The 27,592-nt window shown below is 45.4% G+C and overlaps 4 protein-coding genes across 7 annotated transcripts in view; 2 read left to right on the forward strand and 2 right to left on the reverse strand.

Moving 5' to 3' along the window:
- LOC310839423 (uncharacterized protein) overlaps positions 1–27,592 on the reverse strand; it is a 137,771-nt gene that overhangs the window by 4,884 nt on the left and 105,295 nt on the right. The window lies entirely within an intron of this gene.
- Positions 1,362–13,318, forward strand: LRRC59 (leucine rich repeat containing 59). 2 transcript variants are annotated; one of them, XM_083728050.1, is made up of 8 exons: positions 1,362–1,469; positions 3,300–3,455; positions 4,225–4,284; positions 4,982–5,140; positions 5,762–5,866; positions 6,995–7,067; positions 8,670–8,843; positions 9,949–13,318. In XM_083728050.1, exons 2-8 carry the CDS (start codon positions 3,351–3,353, stop codon positions 10,191–10,193), a joined length of 921 nt encoding a protein of 306 aa, XP_083584176.1. In that variant the 5' UTR covers positions 1,362–1,469; positions 3,300–3,350; the 3' UTR covers positions 10,194–13,318. The 2 variants fall into 2 exon arrangements, with proteins under 2 accessions (XP_083584176.1, XP_083584177.1); XM_083728051.1 differs by lacking the exon at positions 1,362–1,469 and adding an exon at positions 1,497–1,792.
- EME1 (essential meiotic structure-specific endonuclease 1) lies at positions 11,949–20,968 on the reverse strand. Of its 3 annotated transcripts, none has more exons than XM_083727996.1 (9): positions 20,810–20,968; positions 18,688–19,541; positions 18,331–18,458; positions 17,620–17,709; positions 16,828–16,940; positions 16,386–16,524; positions 15,625–15,740; positions 14,485–14,674; positions 11,949–12,610 (listed from the first exon to the last, which is right to left on the reverse strand). In XM_083727996.1, exons 2-9 carry the CDS (start codon positions 19,490–19,492, stop codon positions 12,434–12,436), a joined length of 1,758 nt encoding a protein of 585 aa, XP_083584122.1. In that variant the 5' UTR covers positions 19,493–19,541; positions 20,810–20,968; the 3' UTR covers positions 11,949–12,433. The 3 variants fall into 3 exon arrangements, with proteins under 3 accessions (XP_083584122.1, XP_083584120.1, XP_083584121.1); XM_083727994.1 differs by lacking the exon at positions 20,810–20,968 and adding an exon at positions 20,622–20,798; XM_083727995.1 differs by lacking the exon at positions 20,810–20,968 and adding an exon at positions 20,609–20,797.
- Positions 20,965–27,097, forward strand: MRPL27 (mitochondrial ribosomal protein L27). The gene is made up of 4 exons (XM_083728093.1): positions 20,965–21,079; positions 24,091–24,213; positions 25,073–25,140; positions 26,643–27,097. Exons 1-4 carry the CDS (start codon positions 21,025–21,027, stop codon positions 26,847–26,849), a joined length of 453 nt encoding a protein of 150 aa, XP_083584219.1. The 5' UTR covers positions 20,965–21,024; the 3' UTR covers positions 26,850–27,097.

Genomic DNA, 27,592 nt, shown 5'->3' on the forward strand with positions numbered 1-27,592 from the left:
CCAAAAGCCACTGTAAACCACTTATGCTTCAGTTTTTATGAGTCCATAAAAACTGGAAACTACTGTGGAGACTGCTTTGTGTCATGAATGAAAAGTAATCCACCATGAACGCAGTAGGCTCCTCTTTCCTTCAACTCTCCCTTGTGCGAATCCATATACAAGTTAGAGATTTGTGAGAGGAAAAGTGACTGATGAATAAGCAGCCTGATCTTGGATTTGCTTGCCAGGAGCGGCCCATTCTGTTTTGTCACCTGATGTGAAACAGGAAGGTGTCACCCCAAAAGCCACACTTATTGGGGTCACACAGCAGCAGTGGCTTCCAGTGAGATCTCGCCAGAAGCCACAGCTGTGCAACCCCAGTGGCAGCAGGAGCAAGTGGGGCACCTAAGGGAGCACTGCCCCATGGGATCCCGCCAATTTAGGCAGCTGCTTCATCCCACCTCATGGGCAGGCCGGCCCTGATGCTTGCTGGGAATAAATCCCACTGAAGTCCATGGGGCTGATTCTGAACAGAGCATGCACCCTTTGAAAGAGATGTGTTTTGCTCCCTACCCCACTCACTTCATGCCAATGTTTTGTCTGGTGTCTTCATTATACACCTTTAGGCGCCAGGCAAAAATGTTGCCCTTTAACCAGGCTTTTGGCTGATTGACATCCAATGCCCTATTATAAAATGTGTTGGGGAGGAGGACACTTATTGGATTGATTTTGTTATGTATTTTGTGTTTTAATAATGTGATTTTATGTTGCAAACACCTGAGACCTGCAAGTATAGGGCAGTATACAAATTTAGTAAATAATAATAATAATAATAAGTGCTTTTTCCCCAGGGCACGCAGTACTGGTACTTCTTTTTGTGGTTAAAAAGTGTGGCACATACTGTAGCAACTTCCTCTTGAGTACCGGCACCTATTTTTCTAGAGGGGAAAGCACTAATAACAATAATAATAGACGAAAAGGCAGAAGACTGTGGTAAATGACAAGTTTCTGCCTTTCTTTCAATACTGCAGCTGGTTTCGCATCGTGCACAACATATCTGGACCAGCATATTTGCTCTTAAGTTGAAAAGGGGCACTCAAGTTGCCGAAGAAGGTGCTTCTGTTTTTTCTTTTTTCTTTAAGCAGTGGTGGCAAAGGGGTGTAGGGGTGGGTGTGTATGTATCACAATTAGGCAACAACCTACCACAACTCTTCCCCTCACCCTGACAACGGCGGCAGCAAACTTGGCTCCCCGCGTCCACTCTTCTTAATACTCACCTGTTTTACCTGCCTAGCGAGACCTCCTAAGCTATGACCTCTGTCAGCCTCCAGAGGCCGCTATCGCGCCTTTCCCCACCCGACTTCCGCGAGGCGCTCTCGCCGGCTTCTCTCGCTGGTTCCCGGGGAAGGCGCTCCGAGAGGAGGCGGGTGCGGAAGTGGCTGGCACGGGCAGGAGAGCGTCAGCAGTTCCGCTGGAGGGGCGGGGGCGAGGTGAGTGAGGTGAAGGGATAGCGGGAGGGAGGGGGGATTCCTAGACGGGACACCCCCTGGCTGCCCGCTGAGTTTTGGGGACGCCTCCCTTCGCGCCCTTTTTCTTTCGCTCTTTTCAGTGCAGCAGCCCCGCAATGCTGCGTGTCTGAGCCCCACGCCCACATTGCTTGCCTGCCGTGCTGGACGGCATAGAGGGAGGCGGAGGCAGAGCGAGGCGAGGCTGCTGACCGTGGGAGCCACGCGGGCGTATCCCGCCCCGGCGCCGGAGCTGGCGGGGTGGGAAACGTGTCTGCCGCGTGTGCAGGGGGAGCCTCTTGCGAGAGGTCCAAAGGGCAAAGATGGTGGAATGGGGGAATAGGGTCGCCACCTGTCCTATTACAATGCAGGATTATCCCATATAAAAATTCAGGATTATCTCGAAAAAAATCTGCGTCCTGTATTTATCAAAGAGTTTTGTCCAGTATATCAGGTCTTCTCTCTCCTCCCCCCCCCCAAATGCACGTGTTTGAAATGGTGTGTGAAAGGTCTAGGGAGCCAAGCACAGATTTGCAAATCCGTGTGTGCGAGTGTGACAGATTGCAGAGGGGCCAACCTGTTAGGCTGCAACAGATTGTAATGGACTGCTTTGAAGTCACTTAAGCACCAGATGGAAAAAAAGTTGCCCTGCCCTGTATTTTGCCAGAACAAAGGTAGCAACCCTAGGTGGGGAGAGTGGAGGTGTGACTTCTTTGCCCCAGTTTCGCCCTTGGCACATTGAGTTGGCCAGGAGGAGTTGTTAGCCTAGGCATGGGGCCCCCGCCCCACGGCTTTTTATTTCTTGCTGACATTGGCTCTCTGCATTTAAACATTTCGTTGTCTGCTAGAGATGGAAACAGGTGTGATTTTCCCCCACTGGAGATGCAGATGATGTGGGGGAGGGAGAGGAAAGCCACCTGCCAGATTTCCGTGCATGTCAACGATATTGGGAAAGGCGTAGAGAGCCTCTTATGAGGGAAGTCAGAGAAAATGTGCTGATGCAATTATAAATTGATTTTTCTGTGAGCACCACATCCTCAGGTTTTGCTCTGCCCTCCCAAAAAAGGAAACCGCAGGCAGGGCTTGGGAGCTGGCAGGGTTGATTCTGTGTGGCTGGAGTTACAGTGCCTCCATTTTCAGTGATATTCCTAAGTGCACTCATTTGGACTTTACCATCCAAGTGGCCATTCATTCATATGGGGAAATGTGGTGAGGGAGAAAACTGCCCACTGGTTTGACATTGGGTGCTGTGGCTCTCACTAAAGGGTCCCCTCCCAGGTGTGGTATAATGATGCATGGTACACAACTATGGGGGAGCTTGCAGTATTTAATTTATGCTGTGGTCAGGGTTCACCTTCCACATGTTGGTTGGTGTCTGTTGCAATTATGTTAATGATGAGGAGGTCTTCTACTATGGTCAAGTGGATCTTCTTACAGTCTCAAACGTCAAGTGCAAGGTCTCCAACCTGTGCACCACAGGCTATACTGCAAATCCTTCCTATGCTGCTTCGTGTAAATTTCAGCAGTCTTGGCAATGGTCCAAAGGCAACTGAGCGCCATTGTGACCCTCTCTCCCTTTGACCTATACCTCCTTTTAACCTGTACTTTCCACCTGAGCGGGAAAGTCACGCCACCTCAACCATTTCCCACTGGCAATTAAAATAATAATAATTTTGACCTGTTTCTTTATTATTGAGAATTGGGTGCACTGCTTAAGAGTGTCCCAATCTTCATATAGTGTGAAGCTAACCATAGTAAACATTGTGGGGCTTGCTTACCAGTGAGTATGTAGCCTTAATCTTTTTATCTCTCTAGGAACACAAGGGTATTCACCAGGCTCATTGGGAGACTGCTGTATTGAAGATTATGGCAAAATCTGGAGGAAAAGGAGTGAATCTAAAAGACAAACTGGAGGGCAATGAGTTGGACTTGAGCTTGTGTGACCTGAATGAGGTGCCAGTGAAAGAACTGGTTGGTATCTCTGTAGAATAAGCCAGATAATTCTGTAATACTTTGTAGCCTGCATAAACGTACAGGCTCTTGTAAAATGGTAAACTGGTTAATCTGTTGCTCCACCATAATTTTAATATGTACTTTAAAAATATGCTTTCAACTAGCAGGGTCTCTGTGACCAGCCAAAAAATGGGTGGTCATTGGGATCAATCATACCGCTTCACCAAAGTGCAGCTGGTTTCGGTCTTCACCAGAAATAATGGGATGCTTGCCATGGTGAGTGGATTGTAAGCAGGTAGCAATTTTGGATCCCGTCCCCCCCCCCCACCTCTGGAAAATAGGAAACAAATTGATAATGGCCATGTAGGCAGAAAGCTTTAGCTAGCAGGACAACCAGTCTACTTAAAAGACAAAAATAATTTGTTCCTAATTCATTTGACAAACCTTGTAATGAAATATTTAAATCAGCATCAACATGGAAGTGTATGTATGATAAAGAAGCATTTAGGTAATATAGCTAATTTAGTTAATTGAAGTTGTGGGAGTTTGATCCATATTGTGGCAGATGTAGACTTCTGAAAACTCCCATTTCTAGAATAAAGGTCCGTGATGGGATACTAACATTTCATATGCCAATAGTCACTTTTAAAAGGTGTATTGTAGATCTATGTTACAATCCTAACTACACATGCTAGGAAGTTAAGCCCCATTGGTCTAGGCAGGACTTACTTCTGAGGAAACAAGCATAGGATTTCACTGCTAATTTGGTTCTTTGATTCTTTTTCAGGCGGGGCTTTCCAAGGCTACCATTTTAGATTTGTCCTGTAACAACCTTACTACTTTGCCAGTAAGTTTCAACTGTATCCTATCTACAAACTTTTTATATAGAAACATGTATTATAATACAATCTCATCCTACTCTTTAATGCAGAAGGTGGACTGTACTTAAGTGTAGGATGAGATTGCATTATTATTTATTAACGTTTGTACTACTTAAGAGGGTGAGACTGTATACATTTTTTATACATAGCAGCTAATGTAGTAATAGCTGCAGTTCTCATATCCCCTAGTAAGAGTGAATGTTGATGCCACAGTCACTAGAAGGGCAATTTTGGCCAATGACTTATTGTAAAAGATAGATGCAAATACAGCTACTTACTTTCAGAGAGCACAGATACAAGTTTTGATGGCAGATACTTTCATCTCAAAATGGATAAATAGCTAGAGTAATGATGCATATCTTTGAGTTACAGGTCTCTCTACCCGGGTGTTGGGGAGAGATTGATACTAAGGGGCTTTGCGGTGAAAGGGTAGAACTGAAGGAACAATGGTTTGTTGCCTCTTTTCCCTTAGACGATGCTTTGTGTGTATCTTCCTTTACTTGCAGGCCTAAGATTAGAGGGAATGGCTCCTTCACGTGAATAGCTTGGGTGAGAGACTGGGCTGCCGTAGGTCTTTGGAAATCCTTAACCGTATCTGTAACTGCTCAGCTTTGGATTAAGAAGGTGGTTGGACTCTATTTCACTTGTGTTTTTTGGTTGCAGTCAGAATTCTGCAGCTTGACCCACCTGGTGAAATTGGACCTTAGTAAAAACCAGCTTCAGCAACTGCCTTCGGACTTTGGTCGCTTGGTCAACTTGCAACACCTGGACCTTCTGAACAATCGATTGGTTACCTTGCCAGTCAGTTTTGCACAACTCAAGGTAATGTTTTCACTCTCCAACTCGTGCATTAAGAAAGACATTGAGCTTCAGCTCACAACAGTTTTGAGATTTATCTGAGGCTTACTTCCCTGGTGGAAATCAAATGTTCCTGGTGGCAGAGAGGTGAAAGTTCAAATCTTTATTGCCATTTATGCAGCTGCTGGCTCTGGAGAAACCTTGGTAGTTTGAGCAAGCTCTTGGCAAAATTTATTTACCTCTGCATGTGTGATAGTATTGAATGGCTGTCTATTCATGGTTTGATCTGTTAGAACAGCATTTCTCAATCTGTGTTCCATGGGGTTCCCCGTGAATGAAAAAAAGTTGTAATGGCAAACAAGCATGCACTGTGTGTTTCACTCAAGCAATCGTCCTGGGAATCCTTATCCCTTCTTTCATTTTCTTGCCATGCTTTCCAGGGGTTAAACCAATAGCAGTTGGTGGAGTTGCTTACCTGGCTTCCCAATATACCTGGATGGACATAATTTTCCATTCCGTCATTTTGTTTTGCTGGTTTTTGTTAAACTTGGGCGGGGGGAGAAGTTAATAAACTTGCTTTTTTCCAAAAAGAGAAAATCATGACAAATGATTTGGTTTCTTTTTCTCTGCGTTTCTCTTTTTCAGAACCTGAAGTGGCTGGATCTGAAGGACAACCCTCTGGAGGCTGCCCTGGCAAAGGTAGCGGGAGATTGCTTGGATGAAAAGCAATGTAAACAGGCTGCCACCAGGGTAAAGCAATTTATTCTCAGTTACTTTCCTTATCTATTCGGCTGACTGTTTGTATTTATTCTCTCATGAATTTTTATGCATCCCAATCCAAGGCTCAATTTGCGTCATAAACCAAAGATAAAAAAATAAACTCTAAACCTAAAAAGAAATGCACAAATGAAATCTGCATTCCCATTTTGAGGCCAATATGTATATATGTAAAATAAAATTTAAATAGTTTTGCTTTACTGTTATTGATGTTAACCTTACCACACTGCTATATACATTTGGACTAGAAATACCAAATTGGCTCAGAGCTTGTAGTGGGCAACATGGGAGGAATTTGGAACACATATTTTTACATGCAAGCATTAGGGTAATCAGAGTAGTACACTGTTGCACTGGTATCTATGTTCAGGATGGTGTTTGGGGTATGGGAAGAGATGTATGTGTTGTTGTTAGGTTGCTAATCTGAATACCATATCTGCCTTTTATACTCACTGGTATTCAAGAGCAAACAGAGAGGAAACTCCCTTTTTTGAAAGGCCATGTATTAGCAATTAACTTGTTGCTAGTTTTTAGGGGTTGGTGCCCTGTGCTGGCTTGCTTCATTCATCTGGAATTAGCTCTGCAGACATCCCGTGTTTTTGATAGGATTGGTCCTGTCTTTGGGGAACGAGGGCGCTAGACCACATAGCACTTGAATTTTCTAATTCTGTATAACTGGTCAGAAAGACAGCTCTTCTCAAAGGCAGGTTGGCCAAATCAACTGAACTTTCATAAACGTCTTTATTTAGTTTGCCTTGGTTGTATATTAAATAAGATGTTGTTACAGTGGTACCTTGGTTCTTGAACGGCTTAGTTGCTGAACAAATCAGCTCCCGAATGCTGCAAACCCGGAAGCGTTCTGGTTTGGGAACGTTTTTGGGAAGCCAAACGTCTGACGCGGCTTCCACTTGAGTGCAGGAAGCTCCTGCAGCCAATCAGAAGCCATGTCTTGGTTTTCGAACAGTTTTGGGAGTCAAACGGACTCCCAGAATGGATTAAGTTCAAGAACCAAGGTACCACTGTACATCCCTTCTGCTGGTTGTGGCTTCTCCCTGCTTCTTGTAATTGTGAAAGCTAATCACACGTCTTGAATCTCAAAAGGTACTGCAGCATATGAGGGCCATCCAATCTGAGCTGGATCGTGAGAAGGAACGAAAACTACAGTTAGAGCGAGGTAGGCTTAGTAACCCTAGTTCTCTTTCCATGCCCCATAAATCTGCTCTGGGGGGGCTGGAGGAACCCCCAGAACATGTTTGGGTGGCAAGCATGGGGAGGAGGGGGAAGTCTTGTTGCGACGAGTGGACCACATTCCCAACACACAAGCCCCACTAAATTCCACCCTCAGTATCTCCCCCCACCCAACTGCCGGGAGCCCATTTCACAAGACCCTTATCATGTGACCGTCGGGGAGGGGAAATGATTAACCTGTGATGACCCTTCACCTTAGAAACGATCACATGAATCAGTTCTCTGTCACTAAGTTTATACTTAGTCTTGCATTAAAAAAATAATGTAATTGAAATGGAGACTTGTACATATTACGAGCATTATCCTGCAATCATTTCTGCTGTTATGAGTTGTGGTTCTTCCAGCTTTCCATTTGCTGTACTTTCGTAGGCACATTATCATCCAGTCTATTTGAAGCCATGTCGTCATTGCCCAGAAACTGGATTAGATTATCTTCAAGGCCATTCTATCTCTCTACGCCTATCCTATCCTTTGAAACAGAATAAACAGTTTCAGAGGCAGATGTTGGTTTAAACCCAGGTCAGACCCAGTTCGTATGCAAAGTGGAGGGTGGCAGGGAGAGGTCTGAGCTTTGGAGCAAAAGGGTGTCTGGATTTTGGAGAGGTGAACTCCTGTCCTTGCTCAATGCCTGCCACCCTGCAGCTTCTTCATAGCCAAACTCCGATACCACAAGAGAGCAAACCTTGGGGAAAATAATGGAAAACGGAGGGGGAGTTTAGCACTCCTCAGCCACGTGTCACATGACCTTGTGATTGGATCCCCCGTTTCACATGTGATTGGGGAGAACTATGTATTTCATCCCTCCAACACTTGCATTTTGGGTGTAACCCTCCACAACACTAATGAACTCAACCAAAATTTCCCAGGCGCCACTTCTGTCGTTCAGGTGGAAATTGGTTCATAATTCCAATCAGTAATCTGGTGCTACACAACCTTTAAACACGTTTAAACAACGGGCAGTCCCTTTGGTCACAGTCACTAAATGATTCTTTGGTATTACTTCTCTTATCACACTGAACCGGGTGATGCATTTAACATTTTCCTGTTGTGATCAGTGAAGAGAAACTGCTGCCTGTAACTGGATGTACTTACTCCCTGTACAGTCGTACCTTGGAAGCTGAATGGAATCCATTCCGGAAGTCCATTTGACTTCCAAGGTGCGGCTTCTGATTGGCTGCAGGACGTTCCTGCAGCCAATCAGAAGCCCCGCCGGATGTTTGGCTTCCAAAAGAATGTTCGCAAACAGGAACACTCACTTCCGGGTTTGCGGCGTTTGGGAGTCAAAATGTTCGACTGCTAAGGCCTTCGTCAACCAAGGTACGACAGTATTAAGTTCAGCATGGCAGTAGGGCTTACAGGGTGCAAAACACAGGAGATTCTTAAAGCACCTTGCAACTGCAGCTCTCCTTTGGGGGGGGGGGGGGTCAGGGCAGCAACCACTGCCACATTATTGTACCAGATGCAGAAGTAAACGATGGAAGTGTTTTCTAGAGCGTATGAACATTTTCTGTTTGTACGGTATACTCAGAGCTGGAGAAGAAGCGTGAAGCAGAGCAGCGAGTGAGGGAAGCCCAAGAGAGGGAACTCCGGAAGCGGGAAAAGGCTGAAGAGAAAGAACGGCGAAGGCGGGAGTATGATGCTATGAGAGCGGTAAAGCAGGAAATGGCAAAACAATCAAGGAAAGAAAAAGACGAGAATCCAAGTAAGCTTTTATTATTATTATATTAAAAAGTATGTGTGAGAGGGAGAAATAATGGAAACCAAGAGTAGATAGCTTTGGTTGTTTTTTTTTTTTAAAAAAAACCCTTACAAAACTTACCTTAATTAAACTTCATAAATTGGCAAAGGAGCAGGTCTGTAGCTTGGGGATACTCCTGGTTCCAACTTTGCTACCAGAGGCTCAGTGGGCCTCGGGGACTAGGAATGTTTATTTTGAGCACAGGCTAGTTTGCCAGCAAGGGTCCCTTTTGGACAGACATGATTTCCCCACTACACCCCATGCTCTGGTAACTTCCAGATTGGATCATTGCAATGGCCTTCACACGGGACTGCTCTTGAAGATGACTCACAAACTTCAAACAACTCCAAATGCAGCTGCTAAGAGTTACTTTTGGAGTTGACGTATATCCTGTTCTGAAAGCCTTGCTTTGACTGCCTGTTCATTTGGGGGCCCAATTCAAAGTGCTCGCATTGGTGTTTAAAGCCCTAAATGACCCAGGTTCCAAATATCTGAAAGAACGCCTCCTTCCTTACAGAACCCCCGCTGGGTGTTAAAATAAACAGAAGGGGCCCTCTTGGTCATTCTGACACCCTCTGGTGGTTTTTTTTTTTTTTTTTTTTTGCAGGGTGGCTGCTGGGAGAGGGCATGTTCTATAGCAGCCCTTATGCTTATCCCTCCCCACAGAGTTGCGCCTGGTGCCTTCATTGTACAGCTTTTGTCGTATGTTGAAGCCACACTTCTGTACCTTGCAGCCTTTATTTTTAAAATGTACACACAGACACACCCATTCTTATGATTGTAAATTGTTTTAACTGATTTTAAAGTGTTTTTTATTGTTGTAAACCTGCCCTGGGACCTTATGGGGAAGAGATTGAATTGTTGTTGTTGTTGTTAGATCTTGCAAACTTTGCGTTGTCGCCTGGTTAATGGTTAAGGCAAACCCAAACCATGTTTGGGCATCATTTAGATGCCAACAGTAGCCTCTGCTACTATTAAGGATGTTGCCTGCATTTACAGAGCTTGTGGAGTTGCCTGTTAAAGCATAATAAATAAATTCTCATTCTTCGCCCGTTCTTTGTTTCTGCAGAGGCCTCGCTTTCCCATCCATCCCACCCACCCCAGCACAAACGGTCCTGGTCCAGAGTCCTATTGAAGATGCTGCTGTTCCTGCTGCTTAGTGCCCTGAGTACTCTGGCTGTCTGTAAGGTTACAGAGCTGCAGCACCAGCCCGTATGCGTCCGTGTGAACATGCTCTACGAGGAGGCGCTCTCCCTTTTGCAAAGCCGCGAAATCCTTCGGAACGTACTGCAGCCGAACACCCAGCAGTCCTGAAGGACTCTTCCCCTTGCCAGTACCACCTCCTGCTGGTTTTTCGTTTTTGTTTTTTTGCATCAGCGCAGCCAGGATTCCTATGGAATTAAGCTCTGGTGGAAATTGCCTTCAGCCATTCAACGCTGGCTTTGGTGGCCAAAGTTCAAACAGCGCCAAACCACTTGCCCGGGTCGCTTTGCTTCGACTGCAGTTCCTGCGGTAAATCAGAATTTATTGCCACTCCCTTACTCCATAGTGGATCCTTTCCTGGGCTGCAAAATACAGACTAGCTGGTCTGTATGCAAGCAAGGAGAGACAGTGCTCTTAGTAGCAGCCTTGCTATGAGAAGTGATACCTATTTTTGTCATCTTAAGAAGTTTCTGTATATGTTGTCTTTGAGTGTTACTGCTATAGCAAATACGTGCTCACTTTGGAAACAACTACTGTGCACAGGAGGACTGAATGTATTCATTCAGGGGAGAGTGGAGTCATGGTTCAGGTTAGCTTTCGTATATGCATATGTAATTTTTCTAAGCAGCTTGATGTTGGATTTGTAGGTGGAAACTGGTGGTTGTGGAATGTAAAGACAACCTATCTAAGGTATGCTGTTTTTCGAAAACGCATATCTACATCCACATCTGCCAATACCTAATTCTTCTCTCCCCAGATATTTGTATACCAGCCAATGGAAGTTTTATCAAAGTATTGTGAAATCTGCACCCAAAGTTTAGCAAGTAACATGTCATTTCATTATATATATTTTTTGCTTTTTACATTTTTGAATTGGTTAAAAACAAACAAACCGGGTGCAGTTTCTGTGTCCTTGTGCCTAAGTGCTTTTTCCTGTTGTATCTTAGCTTGACGGTCTGTGCTCCTGAACATACGACGTTATTCCTTAGTGCGAGTTGCCTGAGAAAGTTCTCTACTCAACTGTAGTTTCCCCGTTTGCTTGTTTGAGCAGGTAGCGAATAAGCAACACATTTGCCTTATCCTCTGCCATTGTGCAAAGGATCTAGTGTGGCGCACAGATCCTGCCTGCTACCCTTCAGTGTCCTGCTGGGTCAGCTTACAGCACGAGTTCCTCTCTTGCTCAGGCAGCCTCCACTACTGTAACTAACAGCTTTACCAGCAGTTGAAATTACTTCCTAGATTATATCTGGCAAACCCTGCAGCCTCCCTAGGGTAAAACCTCACCAAATCCAGTGAAACCTCCTGAGTAAATACACGTAAGATCAGAATGGAAGTAATTTGTGCAGAGTCTAAAAAGCCAGAGGAGAAGCAGAGCTCTAGCATCTGCTAGTAGTGTAATTGAATCAATAGCTATATAGCACTATCAATGGGCATGTGCTTTACAGAGCGCAAGTCTCTCCTGGGCTGAGAGCTTGCAAGTTAAAATTAGTCACAGGAGAAACAGCAGATGAAAGTGGAGGTGGGGTAAGCAGGGAGGAAGAAGGGTGAAATCCTGCTACTTAAAATGAGAGACTTGGTTCAGGTGGGGCATATGGACAAGGGGATTGCGCAAAAAAGGCTTCATGGAAAAAGTGGGCCTTGAAGCGAGATTTGAAGTCACTGACGACATCCCAGGGCAGCAAGGACAGAGGGATTAGAGGACTTTTAGGTAGCCGAGATGCAACTTGAAATTTGTTTCCTGTAGCAAATTCCCGTAAAGCATTTAATATGTAAAGTTACATAACCCACGTGCACAGCTCTAGTCAAATACACATCCGTTACATAGTTTGTGCTTTTTAGGTTCTTACAAAAAAAAATATTTAAAAATTGAACGAATAGGACATAGCTATGAGCTATGAGTAAATCAATATTCTGTTTCTATTTTGGCACATGGGCACCTCTTACGTTCAAGTCAGAGTTGTTGAAGCCCAGCCTCTTTAGCAACGTTTAAAATTAATTTGACAAATTTCTGAATAACGTTGGTGTAGAACAAGCACTGCCCATCTCCTCTTTAGCATCCTTGTCTATCCTGAGTAGTAAGGGGGTAGATGCAGAGTGGCAGGGGTTGTGCCTGGGTTTTTTTTCCAAGACTGATAAAAGAATTACAACTCAATCATTCCTGGTTAGCCAAGAAATACTTGATTGCCTAATAAGGACTGTTGCAGGAATAAAGGGGGAAAAGTAGGAGTCCTCTCCGGGTGCCAAGCAGCGACACATTTGATATTTTAAAAAAACGTTTAGTTTTAACATTTCTTCCCGCTATTAAAAAAAAGATTTGAATGAAGTTCTTACTTAAAATACATAGTTCAGCATCACCCAGTAGCATCCAGGGAAAGGTCAGGGTTATGGGAAGTCATCTGCAGATAAATCCGTTTGGATAGCTCTGGGCCAACCCGCCTTGTAGTAGCTGTCACCCCATCGCCACGGCGGACAGGTATCTCTGCGAGGAGGTTGTGCCGCTCCTGTAGAGAAGGGCGGGTGTCATAGGCCTAAATGTAACACAGAAATAACGTTACACACCACAAAATGTGATATATGAATAAACTTAACTACTAAATTGCCGAATCGGTCTAAAATTGGTTTACTAAGGAAGCCATGTATGTGCCATAGAGCAGCTGGCCAATATAGCCACCTCACTTTTTCCCCAAGAGATGATTTATCCACCTGCAATCCCGTTGCTGGGGCACTTTTGCGACTTTGGATAATTGCACTTCCCATAGTAAGTTTGTAGTCTCGATAAGAGAGCAGTCGGCCGATTGATCCTTTAGCTAGTTACTCCTAGCCAAAGCCTCCCATTGCCTGCTCTCCTCCCCACCACCACGGTTACAGGTTTCCTATGAGCAAGGCTTTGTGCAGCCATGCAAATAACTCAAGTGGCAATCAGCCACTCCCCAAGCCCACTGAATACAGCGTGAGCAGTTCTGTTACTGAGAGACTGAAAAAACTGGGAGAAGTTGTATACTCTTGGGGGATGGTGGAGATTTGATGGAGGACTCCTGAGTTACAGACAGGGGGATGTGGGTCTCTCAGGGTGAGAGGCTGGGAGGAGCTACTGTCCTCTGTGGGTGGTAAGGGCCAAGAATTACTTTTAATTAAGAGAGGACTTTGTAATTTCGCTTACTCAATTTGTATCTTCTGTAGTTGTAATTTTACTGTATTATGGGAAAATCTAAATAAAAAGAACCTTGAAAACAAAACTGGAGAAGTAGGCAGATGGCAACAAAGAGACAACTCGGCAAGGGCTGCTGGAAAGGAAAACAGATCAGCTTCAAAAATGCAAAATGGGATATCTGGAGAGAAATACTTTGTTGTTGTTTTGTTTTTTTAAAAAAAGATGTAACGAGTCACCATCTCCACTAAGAACAGTAGTAGTAGCTTTATAGTAAAAGGAATGCAAAGTTTGGTTAACGTTCGGAATGCTTTCCTGATCATGAAAGCAGAGTGAACAGACGTCTAACAGGACTCTCTGCGTCATACTGGATATCCCGTTCTAAGGCAGGAGGGCAGATTTACTGAAGCACAGGGGCTGCATATAGACAAGGGAGTAAGTCCACTACATAAACATGTACAGAAATGTGCTCTTGAATTGCTTCTGCAAGGAGCTGGGTACCTTGCATGAACCTCTTGACGCATTGATGTGTTCCATCAAAACACATCTACATATCCTTCAGTGGAATCTTTGCCTGTGCCATTTTCAAAGAACAATCTGTATCACAGATTGGGCAATATGTGGCTGATAAGTGAGGGAGGAAAACCAGAAGAGAGCCTAGCTCAGAAGCAGCTCCTTTTCTCGGGTTCAGTACTGGATCAGATGAGGGGTCCATCTAGTTCAGCACCCTATTCTCACTCTGGCAGGACCCAAGTGCAACTGTGAATTGTGAATCCCAACAACTGGTATTTGAAAGCACACTGTCTCCCCAGCAGTGGAGGTAAAACCCGCTGCACTTAAGAACGGGCCAGAACCCTGCATGCATTAATAAGAGTCAAGTTACATGAGGCAGATGTATCGAGTCACATTTCTGGTTAGTTAGTGAGGCCACAATCCTGTGCAGGCTGACCTGTAAGTAAATCCCATTATTAAACATAGTGGGACATAATTCAGGCTTGAACTGTTGCAAGCAACTTCCAACATCAATTACATTTAGCACAAGACTGGGTAGCCTGTACTATACAATGCCTAAATTCTAGATACAGAATAAGCTATTTTAAGTTAAAGTTACCAATGTATAATTGCTTCCAAGATCTGAGTTTCTGTGCTGAATACAGACTAGCTGTGTATTTTCACAGAATCTTGAGTGTGTGCCCATGCACAGAATGCTCACAACCTAGAATACAGTATTCCTTTGGCAGCAGAATAGCGTACCTGTTTCAGAAGTAGAGGAGATGGGTATTTGGCCACGATGGCATTGGCTGTCTCTAGGCTGACCCGGTTAAACTGCTGGATCTGCCTCTTCCAAACTTGCAGCAGTCCCTTTCCAAAGCGGTCCACCTTCATCCCCCCGATCCAGTCTCCCTCTAGGCAGAAGGAGAAGCTGGTTTTATCTCGTTCCCTTCTGCAAATGACGTGAACGAAAAACACAACAGAACAAAGTTATGGGTGTATTGCATCTAGTGCTTGTGCTCCTCTGTAAGGAAATAATCTGTCCACAGCAGAAAGCAAGGAAAGAAAATTCTCATACCAAGAGTAGGTCTTTCCATGTGTCAAGCACACATTAGAAGGAGTTTGTTTTCACATTTCCATCTGAACATTGAAATGAGCTCTTCTTTCAGAATCTCAGCACCTTGCACAAACACTGTCAGGTCTTTCCAAATACCAAGGATATTAAAAAGCATTGAAATCAAGAGCTTTAAAGTACACAAACTGAGTATGTCAGTCACTTCAAGGAATTGAGCCTGCTTCGCATGTTACAGCAGGAGAAAAATTGTCAAGTTTCTACCATGGGTCTGACGACTCTCTTTCCTGTAACATATCCAGAGACTCTTTCTAGCTGCCAGGTATGCTCACTATGTGTTTCAGATACAAAGTGCACTTAAAATACTGCAGGAAAGACACTGTCAGGCTGCAGTGGAAATTCCTGGCCCTCGCTTTCCTCTAAAGTGAAGGCCAAAGATGGTGGTGTTTGAGGCAGGAATTTGGAGAATGGGACTGCCAGACGTAGAGGATTGGAGACCACTACTGGCAGTGGAATGGAACAAATCCTTGCAGGAGAAACCCCAATCCTGGCAGGAATCAACAAACGCTTCTCAAGTAGTATCTGAAACTAAGGCAGCAGGTGCTAAATGGGAGATTGAGCCAGATGGGAATTCCTGCGTACCATACTGACCCTTGAGATGCCAGTTAGACCCAATCAGGCCAGGAAATGGGCCCCACGGCAAAAATCAGTATTTTAGATTCCACCAGAAGGCACGGCACTCGGGAGAGAGCCCAGTGCCCACATAACCCAGCGGCATGCCAGAAAACGAAGCTGCTGAGATGTGCTCAGAGAAGTGTTTGCTCACTCACTTGAATGGAGCTTCTGCCACAGCCTTGGTGAACGTACTGGCAAAGTCGGCAAAGTCCTTCCAGCTCTCGAGGAGTCGAACTTGGATACCCGTCTGAAGCTGCAGAGCCACCAAACCCTGCAAAGGCAAAGAAGGATGGTGAGCAAGGCAGCTTAGTCTCTGGCATCTCCTGCACCCTCCTGGTGATTCCCAGTAGTGATGTATGGAAGTGAGAGCTGGACCATCAAGAAGGCTGATCGCCGAAGAATTGATGCTTTTGAATTATGGTGCTGGAGGAGACTCTTGAGAGTCCCATGGACTGCAAGAAGAACAAACCTCTCCATTCTTAAGGAAATCAGCCCTGAGTGCTCACTGGAAGGACAGATCCTGAAGCTGAGGCTCCAATACTTTGGCCACCTCATGAGAAGAGACGACTCCATGGAAAAGACCTTGATGCTGGGAAAGATTGAGAGCACAAGGAGAAGGGGACGACAGAGGACGAGATGGTTGGACAGTGTTCTCGAAGCCACAAACATGAGTCTGACCAAACTGCGGGAGGCAGTGGAAGATAGGAGTGCCTGGCGTGCTCTGGTCCATGGGGTCACAAAGAGACGGACACGACTAAACGACTAAACAACAACAACCATCATCAGAGACATCACAGCATGATAGTATTTACTCATCAGCCAAGTGCCTGGGCAGGGTAGTCCCGAAGAACTTACCCTGGAGGAAGAAGCAAAACAAAAAAGCAACACATGGGACACTAACTCCATGCTTACTCACTTCTTCCACGTCCAGTCTGGACAGGTTTGGGACAGAATTTGCCTTTCCTCTCCGATTCCTCTGTTTGCTCTGCTCCTGGGCCTCACTGCCACTCTGCAATGCTTGCTGCAGTTTCTTCCTCGACTTAAGCTTGTGAGAACTGAGAGGACAAAGAACGAATGAACAGCTTGCATTGGCGGTAACTATTTGCATTGCTAAAAATCGGCATTCCCAGTGGTAAAATTTATATGCCCTGTAACCACAGACAGCACCACTGAGAAGGGTCCAGTAAGCACTGCATGTCTGTGTATGCTGCTCTGCTCAGGTAATGCAAACCGGTGTTTGCTGCACCAGTTTGCATGGCTTTTTCTGTGACTTAGAAACTGGGGGATGCTGAGGAGCCTATTGCCATGACTGTTCACACTGGGGAGGCAGCATTCGGAAATTTCAGCAACATCCTAACCTGAAATATTTTTCTAGTTCTACTACAGCCAGGGCCAGAGTCTTCCCAGGGGTTTTCTTCATGACGTTTGCCGCAAAGCTCTGCAGAGTCTCAGTGGGCCCTTCCATGCTAACCTGGGGGCAAGACACATACAAGAAAACAGAGACTATATATTCCTGGACCAAAGTTAAAACAACAAACAAACCACCACCTACAATTGGCGTTATAAGGCTCACATTCTCTCTCTGAACAAACCCATATGTACAGCTGAAGTTTCAAGTTCATGCAGTCCCCAGTTTTTCAGAATGAAACAAAACCTGGGCCTCCTCCTATATGCCAAGGGTGTTGAACCTTTTCCAGCTCAAGGACTGTAATATCTTGTTGGGAACCATACCAGTGGTGGGCAGGGAAAGAGGCAGAAGTGGGTGAGTGTGTCTCTTACCTCTGTATAGTAATAATAATAATAATTTTATTAGTGATGCCCTGCGCATCTGGCTGGGTTGCCCCAGCCACCCAGGAGGCTACATTCCAGCCCTGCCGAAACCAGAGGTTCCTACACACAAACACGCATATCCCTCCATCCAGAAAGCAAGTGGTATTATCAGAGTTCAAGTACACATCACAACCAAGCAAAGGCATTTGATCACACAGAGCAGGACTGGTAAGCGGATGTAGTCTATAGATAGGACTTGGCAGAGAGGCCTGGAGGACTCACTAGGCCTCAAGCCTGAACACTGGTAGATTGTTTTTAAATAGATGGTGCAAGCTGTTATTTGGGTAGCAGTTAAGACACTACATTGTGAGTGACCTCACCTGTTTATAGTTATGGATCATAGCAACAAACTCTTCTAGTAGAACTAGGACTAGAAGGTTGGGTTCTTCTGTCCAGTTGTCTTCTTCAGCCTGGAGGAACAAACAAACATTTAAGGTGGGACAGTACAAAGGAGAGGGCTATTGCTATTAAAAAGAAACAAGGGATGTATAAACTGCTATGTATGCTCCAGAATGAGGAAGCCAAATTCTTGAAGGAGAGAAATAACCCAACAAATGGGAGTGAAGAATATTTGTTGAACTGACCTAATTCTGGCTACAGAGTGTGGGCAAGTTTGTGGGCAACAAAGAGAGGTATGTTGGGAGACCAAAAATGGGGAGGTCCTGGAGATCTTTTTCTACCTACCAAATCAGAAAGCTTGATGGTCACTGAAAGGTTTCTAGAGGAATTCTATGCCACACTGCTCATATAATGCAACAGACCTCCTTTAATTGCAAAATTGTACGTTCCACAAGGCTCTAGCAAACAAACAGATAACTCTTGGCATATTTGCTCAGGTAACGTGGGGGATATTGCCGGATATGTCGTTAAATGTACGCGACAAACACAAGAAAGGTGGGTGGGAAAGGATGTGCTATCAGGGAGATCACCACAGCGATAGCTCATCAACAGTTCAACTGCCTCCCACTATGACTTCAGCACTAGAGACAAGGGGGAAAAGGGGGGAAGCCTTTGAAGAAATGCAATCCTACCTGACCTAGTCCAGTTTTCCTTCTCCAGGTGATACTGCAAGGAACAGCTTGACTCTCAATCACACAGCTGCACTCCATTGCCTGCAGAGCGGTAAGCACCAGCCCGCCACCTTCAATCTGTAACAGACCTAAGGAGAGACAGAGATCAGCTGCAGGGCCAGTTCAATACATTTCTCTTGCTGAAGCTCCTCAGGTGACTCCGAGCAAACTGTGGGGCTTGCAACAGCTCTGTTTCCCAACACACCCCTTGCATGAGCTGCCACGCTCCGCCAAATGGTAGGGCCGGCTCCAGGACAGGGGTCCATTGGGAGGGCAGGCAGTTAACACCCCGCAGAGCTAAAAGTGAAGGGGCAGTACCTGGATCTAGGACTGCTTGGATGTGTTTCAGACACTCTTCTGGCCTCTGGGCCTTCCACCGGTTAGCAAGGGCCTTCCTCCTCTCTCTTTCCTGCTGCTGCAGCATCTTCTGGGTTTCCCGCTCATTTGTCCTCTGCCGGGCTTTGCCCAGTTCCTCCTGGCTGCGCTTTGTTTTCCTCTGAAGAGGCAAAGGTTTCAGGCTTTCCTCCGCCGCCTGACAGCTGCCATTTTGAACCGAGCGGTCAGAGACACAAACAGTCGGGCGAAGCACAGTCTGTTTCTTGGGATCCAATGGATCCAGTTCCTGGTCGCTATCTGACAGTTCCCATGTACTGGGTACAGCCCTTCTCTGGGCTCCGTGGCCTGTGGGTAGCCGCGACAGCCGCCCGCAATCTGTGACCGCTTTTTCATCAATGGAGCAGAGTCCGTTTCCTCCAGCGGAGTCTCGCTTGCTCAGTTCCCGGATCCTAGTATACGAGGGACAAGCGGAGGATGGCTCAGACGTCAAAAGCTTCCTCTTGAGCCTTTCAGCCAAGGGAATAACTTCCTCCTCCTCACTCTCGCTGCTGAGCTGCACTATCGCTTTCAGACAAGTGGGAGCCCTGGCCGAATCCTGGCTGCCACGTGGTTTCTTCCATGCAGGAGAGGCCACGGACGAATCTTCCGAGTCTGAGCTGCAGAGCACAACCACATTCTCTTCTAGAGGAGGAGTTTGGACAACACTTTCTATGCTTGGAGGCTGCTGCTTCAGGAAATCAAAGGTTGGCAGCTCCTCATCATCACTGTCTCCCAACTCTGGGGACATGGTGTTCAGCCTCACGTGATGAGCAGAGTGCCAGGGAAATGGAGACCACCTGAGGAAAAAAAGCACCAAGTTTTAGTCGAAACGACAACAGCTGCAACCTCTTAGGCATGAGAAGCAGACACTGGGCATCATCATTCCCCCACAGCAGCCTTCGCCAATTTGGGGTAATCCAGACATCTTGGACTACAATTCCCATCATCTGGCTGAGGCTGATGGGCATTGTAGTCCAAAAGATCTGGAGGGTCCTAGGTTGGCAATGGCTGCCCCGGGAGCTTGATGAGGTTCCCCTTCCAGCAGGAAGAATCAAGAGCTGTAGACTCTGCTTGGGAGAGAAGAGAGGAAAACATCCACAGACCCAAACATCTGGCCCCAGCAGCTAGGTAGCACATGAAGGGGGTGAGTACTGACTGCCACTCCATATGGTTGCCGCAGAATGTGAAAGAGCAAATAGTATCAACGATAGTAATATTGAAAGCCACAGGCCTGGACATTACACTCCCCCCACCTCCTTTCATGATGTACTACTGAATTTAAAAAACAAAACAAAACCCTTTATGTTTTTTATTTATTTCATGATTTATAAGCCCACTTTCAGGGCCAGCCTGCTCAAAGAGGTGTACAATAGCATGTTTTAAACAATACAAGAAAACCACACCATAAATTACTAAAAAACAACAACAAACTAAAACAGGTAACGAAAGCTGCAGTACTTTGTGAATCTATGACTTTTATTGCAATTGTGCTGCTTAGCTTATTTTTTTTTAGTTGTTTTGTTACTGGTGCTTTATAGATCACAAAATATTATTATTATTATTATTATTATTATTATTATTATTATTATTATTTATGGATCGCTGATCTGGCTGGGTTTCCCCAGCCACTTTGGGCGGCTTACAACATATCTAAAAACATAATGAAACCATCAAGCGTTTAAAAACCTCTCGATGCAGCGCTCCCTTCAGATGTCTCCTAAAAGTTGTGTAATTCTTTTATCTCCTTGGCATCTGAATGGTTTTGTTGATTATTTTGTTCATTATTCTATCTATGTTGTGTCTGTGATGTCCTGCAATGGTTTTTTCTTGATTTGTAAGCCGCTTTGCGATTCAGAGGACCCACCGTGTCAGCCCACCTTGGGGTAGGTCTGAATTTCATCCCCGGAGACTCGTTTTTCAACAGTTGAGTCCCTGGAATGCTGAGCGAGAAGCTAGGAGGAAAGTGCTTCTGAGCCCGTGCAGAGCGCCTTCCTCCCCCTCCACCCACCACCTCCAGCCTCTTTGGAAAGGGAGGAGGGGGCACGAAGGGCTTTCTCGGCGGTACCTCTCTCTCTCTCTCACGGCTCAGAAACAGAAGCAGCCGCTCTCCTCCTCCTCCTCCTATTCCTGGCCCGCAGCAGTTAGGATGGAGCCCGGGAATCGGAGCCTCATTCAAACGCGGCGCTTCTCCCCGCCAGCCCCGGATCCGGAAGCCGCGCAAGGCGGAGCCGGACGGATTGCCAACCAGGAGGCGGCGGCGGCGGCGGCGGCGAAGGTCAAATGGCGGCGCTGCTGGGCAGGCTCTCGCCTTGGGCTCTGGGCTCCGGAGGGCAACGTGAGTGGCGGACGGAGGGAGCCTGGGAAGGGGTCAAGTCCCGGGAAACGGGGTGCTGGGGTGGGAGAGATCGAGACGCGTGCAAGAGACGGGCAGGCGGGAGGCGCCTGGTGCAAAACATGCCGCATCGCCGCAATTGCTGCAAACGCAAAAGTGACTGCAAAAGCTCGTAGCCTGGGAAAGGGACTTTTATTTTATTTTATTTTATTTTATTACATTGCATTGCACTCTACTGCACTGGAAGTGTTTCCTGTTCAGAATCGGGTATTACTCTTCTCCCTCCCCCCCCCCCCGGCCGTTTTAATATCCTTCCTTCCTTCTCTCCCTCCCACCCTTTGGTGACGTTTTGCCTGTTGAGGGTTTGGGCATTTTTGTCTGTTCGCATCGTCGTGGGAGGTGGTTGGGAGATTTTATCATCTCTTCACTCTGCCCAGTGCCGGATTTACGTATAAGATAAACAAGCTATAGTTTAGGACACGACTCTCTTGGGGGGGGGGCCCAAAAAAATTTAAAGGAGAAAAAAAAACCTGGATGGACATTTCCAAAATATAAGAGCAAACAACAAATAAAATAAAACCTACATACCGCAACAGTGTTTTGTGTTGTGTGGGCGCTTATGATACCAATTAGGTCAGGGGTCAGCAAACTTTTTCAGCAGGGGGCCGGTCCACTGTCCCTCAGACCTTGTTGGGGGCCAGACTATAATTTGGAAAAAAAAATGAATGAATTACTATGCCCCACAAATACCTCAGAGATGCATTTTAAATAAAAACACACATTCTACTCATGTAAAAACACACTGATTCCTGGACCAACCGCGGGCCGGATTTAGATGGGGATTGGACCAAATCTGGCCCCCGGGCCTTAGTTTGCCTACCCATGTATTAGGTCCATAAATTACCATTCAACACAAAAAACAGCAACAATTGGTTGTTGACAAAGGACAGCTGGGCATATAAAGGGCCCCATTACCTTTAGTAGCTTAGGACCTCATCAAACCTAAATCTGGCCCTGGCTCCGCCCCTGAGCTAATGGAGTAATTCATTAGTAAAAGAATGGGCAATCCCTTTTCAATGCAGCCCTCTTAATAGGCAGGGCGGTATGGCTAAATTGCACCCCATGTATGTGTGTGTGTATATATCAGTGGTTCCCAACCTTTTTTTGACCATGCCCCACCTAAGCATCTCTAAAATCCTGATGCCCGCTCCCCCGTGACATATAATTCTTATTATTCAAAAGGTGAACTCCTATTCACGTGGAGGAAGCATAACTCATTCTTGAATTGCCCCCCTTAAAAATAAAATTGTGCCCCATAACTGGGAACCACGGATCTGTATTCATGCATGCATGGAATGGGTTTGCATTAAGAGATCTTCAGGACAGGCCTGTTTTATTTTCCCATGCATTACGCCCGGGAAAATAAAATAGGCCTGGCCTGACCGGGCAGAGGGCCTTCTTGGTAGTGGCACCCTCCCTGTGGAACACCCTCCTTTCAGAAATCAAGATAAAGAACTACAGAACTTTTAGAAGACATCTGAAGACAGCTCTGTATTGGGAAGTTTTTGACGCTTTACTGTGATTTTATATGTGCTGTAAGCTGCCCAGAGTGGCTTGGGGAACCCAGCCAAATGGACAGGGTATAAAAAAATAAAATTATCATCACTGAATTCATTGGTGCTTACAAATAAGTGTGCTTGGAATTTGCAGCCCTTAATCCTACGTTTTTCTAAGAAGTTAGATTTGTGCCAGTTAGGCAACTGAACAGTAAACTTTAGAAATGAAAAGGAAATGGTTGCTAATTGTACGCAAATAAATCAAATTAAGTGCCCTGCAAAAGGAGTGTTAGTATTGCTGACTTGAAATGTCTGTGTGTTTATGGGCCGTTCTTTTAGATAAGCCACTTTTTCATTGAAGCAAGAACCACTTGTATACCAAATATTGGTAAACATTAAAGACTGGATCCAACAAAATTATCCAACGTGTGACATCTACTCCTCAGCCATCCTGGATTCTGTACCATCTAAGGAGAGGGTGTTCCCAGTTAGCACAATGTACCCCTCTATTGGGTTACTCTTTTTAAAGTCCTTGCCCAGACACTGATGAACTCAGAAGCTTGCTTGCTATTTTGTGACATTTTAGTTGACCATTTTAAAGAGACTTCAGATTTTTTAAAAAATAAAAATAAAAGTGGCAGTGTAACCAGTAGCTGTGAATGCTAATGTAACCTGCTTCTTCCTCTGTTTAGTTTATTTGGTGGGTTTCTCTCTGAAATAAACATTTAGCATGCAGGATTGGCAAACAGCAACCCAGCAGATGAAATCACCATCCCTACTGAGAAATAATCTTAGTGGTATTTCATCTCTGCTCTGGTTCAAACATCCTTGTCTACAATATACAGATAGGTAGCCGTGTTGGTCTGCCATAGTCAAAACAAAAAAAAATTCCTTCCAGTAGCACCTTAAAGACCAACTAAGTTAGTTCTTGGTATGAGCTTTCGTGTGCATGCACACTTCTTCAGATACACTTCGTGTGCATGCACACGAAAGCTCATACCAAGAACTAACTTAGTTGGTCTTTAAGGTGCTACTGGAAGGAATTTTTTTTGTTTTGTCTACAATATGTGACAGTCTTTAAAAAGTGATCCAATAACCTTTTTTTTTTTTTACAGGCATTTAATATATAGCCTGAAAAAAACAAAACAGCTTTTCTTCCTTTGGTAGTATAAAAGCCAGCAGTTATTTGGCTTTGCATCTAAAAAATAAAAAGGTCACCCAGAGTGCTCATAATTGAGTTGCAGTTTGAACTGGGGACTGCTGGCTCACAGCTCATGGTCATCACCGCAACGCTGACCAGTTCTCTCCAACCCACCCTCTCTCAACTTTCAAAGAACGCAAAACACTTTACTATTCAGTGGCTGGTGTGAGGTTTCTTTCTCAGTTTAAATAATTGTCAGTTTATATCCCCCCATTTTGATGAGTTTTTCGTTTCTCTCTCTCTCTCTCTCTCCACAGTTTTGCCTATTTCCCCCCTGAGTGCAGTCGCAGTGAGGTTTGCATCTAAGAAAAGTGGAGGCAGCTCCAAAAATCTTGGGGGGAAAAGTCCTGGGAAAAGTTATGGAGTTAAAGTAACGGACGGTAAGTCCCTTGTCTGTTTTTGCAGCTGCCTTTCAGTTTATTTTTCTTGCTGCCAGCTGTCTGGCTCGCACAGGGATGCTTTCAAGAAGGCATATCTTATGAATGTGTGTTGGCAAGACTGGCCAGTAGGTGGCAGAATTGTACCGACCAACAACAGGATTCTTGCTGGCTTGGAAGCACACAGTACCACTAGGATATTAATTCTCTTTGGGATGCAAATTCAGGAGTTATGCAGCAAGAGAGAGCCTCAATAAGTGAAGTGGAATGCACTGTCCAGTTTACATTGCATGTGTTACATTGCATGTGCACAAGGTGTGGAGAGCTCATTCGGTAGAGCACGGGACTCTCAGGATTGCGGTTTGAGCCCCATGTTAGGCAAAAGGCAGGGGGTTGGACTAGATGACCCTCAGGGTCCCCTTCCAACTCTGCAATTCCATGATTCTAAAACCTGTGGCCCTCCAGGTGTTGCTGAATTACAGCTCTTGTCATCTCTGACCATTTGGCCATGTTTGCTGAAGCTAATGGGAGTTGCAGTTCGGCAACACCTAGCAGGGGACGTGCATGGATAGTGCTGTGTCGCCATTACTCCCAGGTATTGACATCCTTAGGATAAGCACAGGGTTTGCAGAAGTATTAAAAGTCGTTTGGAGAGAATGCTAAAGGAAGGCTCTGTGTGAGTGAGAGAGAAACCGAGACAGGTTTTCTAATTTATGTGATCTTGCATCATCTGAAATGGGCATTCCTTCCTAAGAAATGAGACTAGTTTTTGTTCCGTGGAGCAATTCCTATTCAGCTTGCCTGCTTTCATCACGGAAGCCGATTTCTTCACTTCATTGCTTCCTCTTAACACCTTTTGCAGGAAAGTTTGTCCACGCCGGCAACACATTGGCGACACAGCGGGTGATTCGCTGGCACCCGGGGGCTCACGTAAGTTATTCTTTTTGGTATTCCCAAGAGTGTTTATAATTGCTTGTTCTGCTGCACCTTCAGCAATCTTCCTTCTTCCTTTTTCATTCTGCATTATCCTGAAATGAGCCAAGTTCCTTTATACTAACCTTCTCTTGAAGGCTTCCAGGGGAGTTGCTTATTCTAACAAGAAGATATTGGAGCCTTCTTAGTTGAAACAGCCCTCGCTTCCAAAAGTAAAGCTTTTGCAACCCTGTTTTAAGTGACATTTGGATTCAATGGACAATATAGTTCAGCTTCGCGCACCTGAATGTCTCGGGTACATTGGAAAAACATTGCTCAGTCATGGATCTAAAAATAAATGGGCAAATTACACTGTAGCGGGAGAGCACAGCTCACAGTGTGGTAAGACAGGGGAGTTCTGCTTGTTGCACAGCACAACTTGCAATATTTCGAACTTTTTTTCTTTTTAAAAGAAAGGTCTATTTGCAGAGCTCCCGAACCATGCCAGGAAATACCTGGGCAGAATAGTGTAACACATAATCCCAAATCCCAATGAAGCCAAACCCATTTGAGATAAGTCTCAGGTGACCTGAACTTACTGTAGGCGTGTTGAAATCACTTATGAGCAGGTGAGGTTTGGCCAAGCCCCGTATCTAGTGCTTTACAGCAGGTGCATAGGCAGATGTCAGAGACGGGGAATGCAGGCTGATCGGTGTTCCAACAATATCTGGAGGGATGCAGGTTCCCCCATCCTTGACTACCGTATCTGTTCCCTTTTCTACTGAGCACCCTGACATCCACCAATCAGAGCCAGGTGCAAAATCATGGCTGAAAGTTGAGGGAGGGAGTCAGGTGTAAAATGGTGGTTTTGCAGCAGAGCTAATAACCTACTGCCTCCCAGGAGGCACAAACACTGCAATGACCTGCATATAAAAATACAAATCTGAATCAGAGAACTTCTGGCCAAATTTAATAGCCCAGCTATTAAGTAGCTTTAATCGGTTTTTGATGTGGTCTTTTAAATTGTTGTGACCTGCCCTGGGATCTTAGGGCGAAGGGCAGGCAATAAATCAAATAATTAGAAGCATTTCTAATAGGAAGTGGATGAAGCCTTTTGGTTTTGCTGTTGTTCAGCAGTTGAGAGCCATAAATCAGCTTACTGCTGATCATCCAGCAATCTACTTTTTGCCCATCCGTATTTTCATAGGAGCAAGCCAAGTGGGGTGAAAGATCCAATGGGAAAAGTGAATGGGAGTAGCCAACCAGCAGTTTAATAAGTCTTATATGGTCATGAAGCGTTATTGTTTTATGCCATGGCTCCCGTCTTCATGGCAGCTCTGTGATCAGACACCCAGTGGCTATGCAAACAGCCTTTCTTACATGAGCAGAGCCATGAGTTTAGTTGCCTGTGTACCAAAACACACCAAGATGCTACCATGTACCACTGGGCATCACTGCTCTGCTCCAGAGTCTTAAACTTTTATCCTCTTTTAATTTTCCTCCTGTTCACCTGCTAATAGGTGGGAATAGGCCGCAACAAGTCGCTCTACGCGCTCGAAGACGGGATTGTGCGATACACGAAGGAAGTCTACGTGCCGCGTCCCAGCAGCAAGGAAAGCACAGAGGTGATCTGCCAGTTACCCAAAGGGGCTGTGCTGTACAAAACTTTCATCAACGTCGTTCCCACTAAAGAGGTGGGGAGTTTCAAGTTGGTAGAGATGCTCTGAGACTTTTGAGGTCTCCTGGACGACAGCAAGGAACTGGCCAGCTTTATCCGAGCCCAGATATAAACAGGTCTGAAAACGCTGCTGTAGTTCTGAATGGACTTCTGTTCCGTCACCTGCGGCTGGCTGCTCAATACATTCTAGGCACCTGGAATGTATTCTCGACAAAGGGGATGTTGTTGAAATTTCTTTTACAAAATAAAAGCGCAGTTCTATCCTCACTTATCATCTTACCAGGAGAGGTAATTCAAGGCGATGTTTTCATATGATTAGCTCTAACGTAATGGGAGGATTTTGATGGGCTGCATTGGAGTCAGGTTCTGAACACGAAAGTGTTACTCTAGCAGTTCTCAGAACATTTCACACAGCAGCCTGAACGTCTATAAATGCACATGCAATCATTTCTCCTAATATTTTAACACAGGAGTGGTTTGATGGAGGGCATGGGCAGTGAGCCCTCTGCTGCAATCTTCCCCAGTGCCCCCACCCTGATGGCTCTTCTTCTCTACCCGCATAGCAAACTTACTGGGAGGGTGCGTGCAGAAGGGCAGCAGTGGAACACGTGCAGACCCACTGGGCAAAGTAGCTGCAGCATCTCCCCAAAATACTCCTGGTCCATGATGCAGTAGCACACATTGGGGCCCAAAAGCACTGAGGGTTATGCTGCAGCCATTCTGCTTACACAAAGCAATCAGACATTGGATGTTTTTGTAGTGTCTGTTGCTGATTCAGAGTCGATTTCTATT

The sequence above is a fragment of the Podarcis gaigeae genome (assembly GCF_964106915.1).
Source record: "Podarcis gaigeae genome assembly, chromosome: 2".
NCBI lineage: Eukaryota > Metazoa > Chordata > Lepidosauria > Squamata > Lacertidae > Podarcis > Podarcis gaigeae.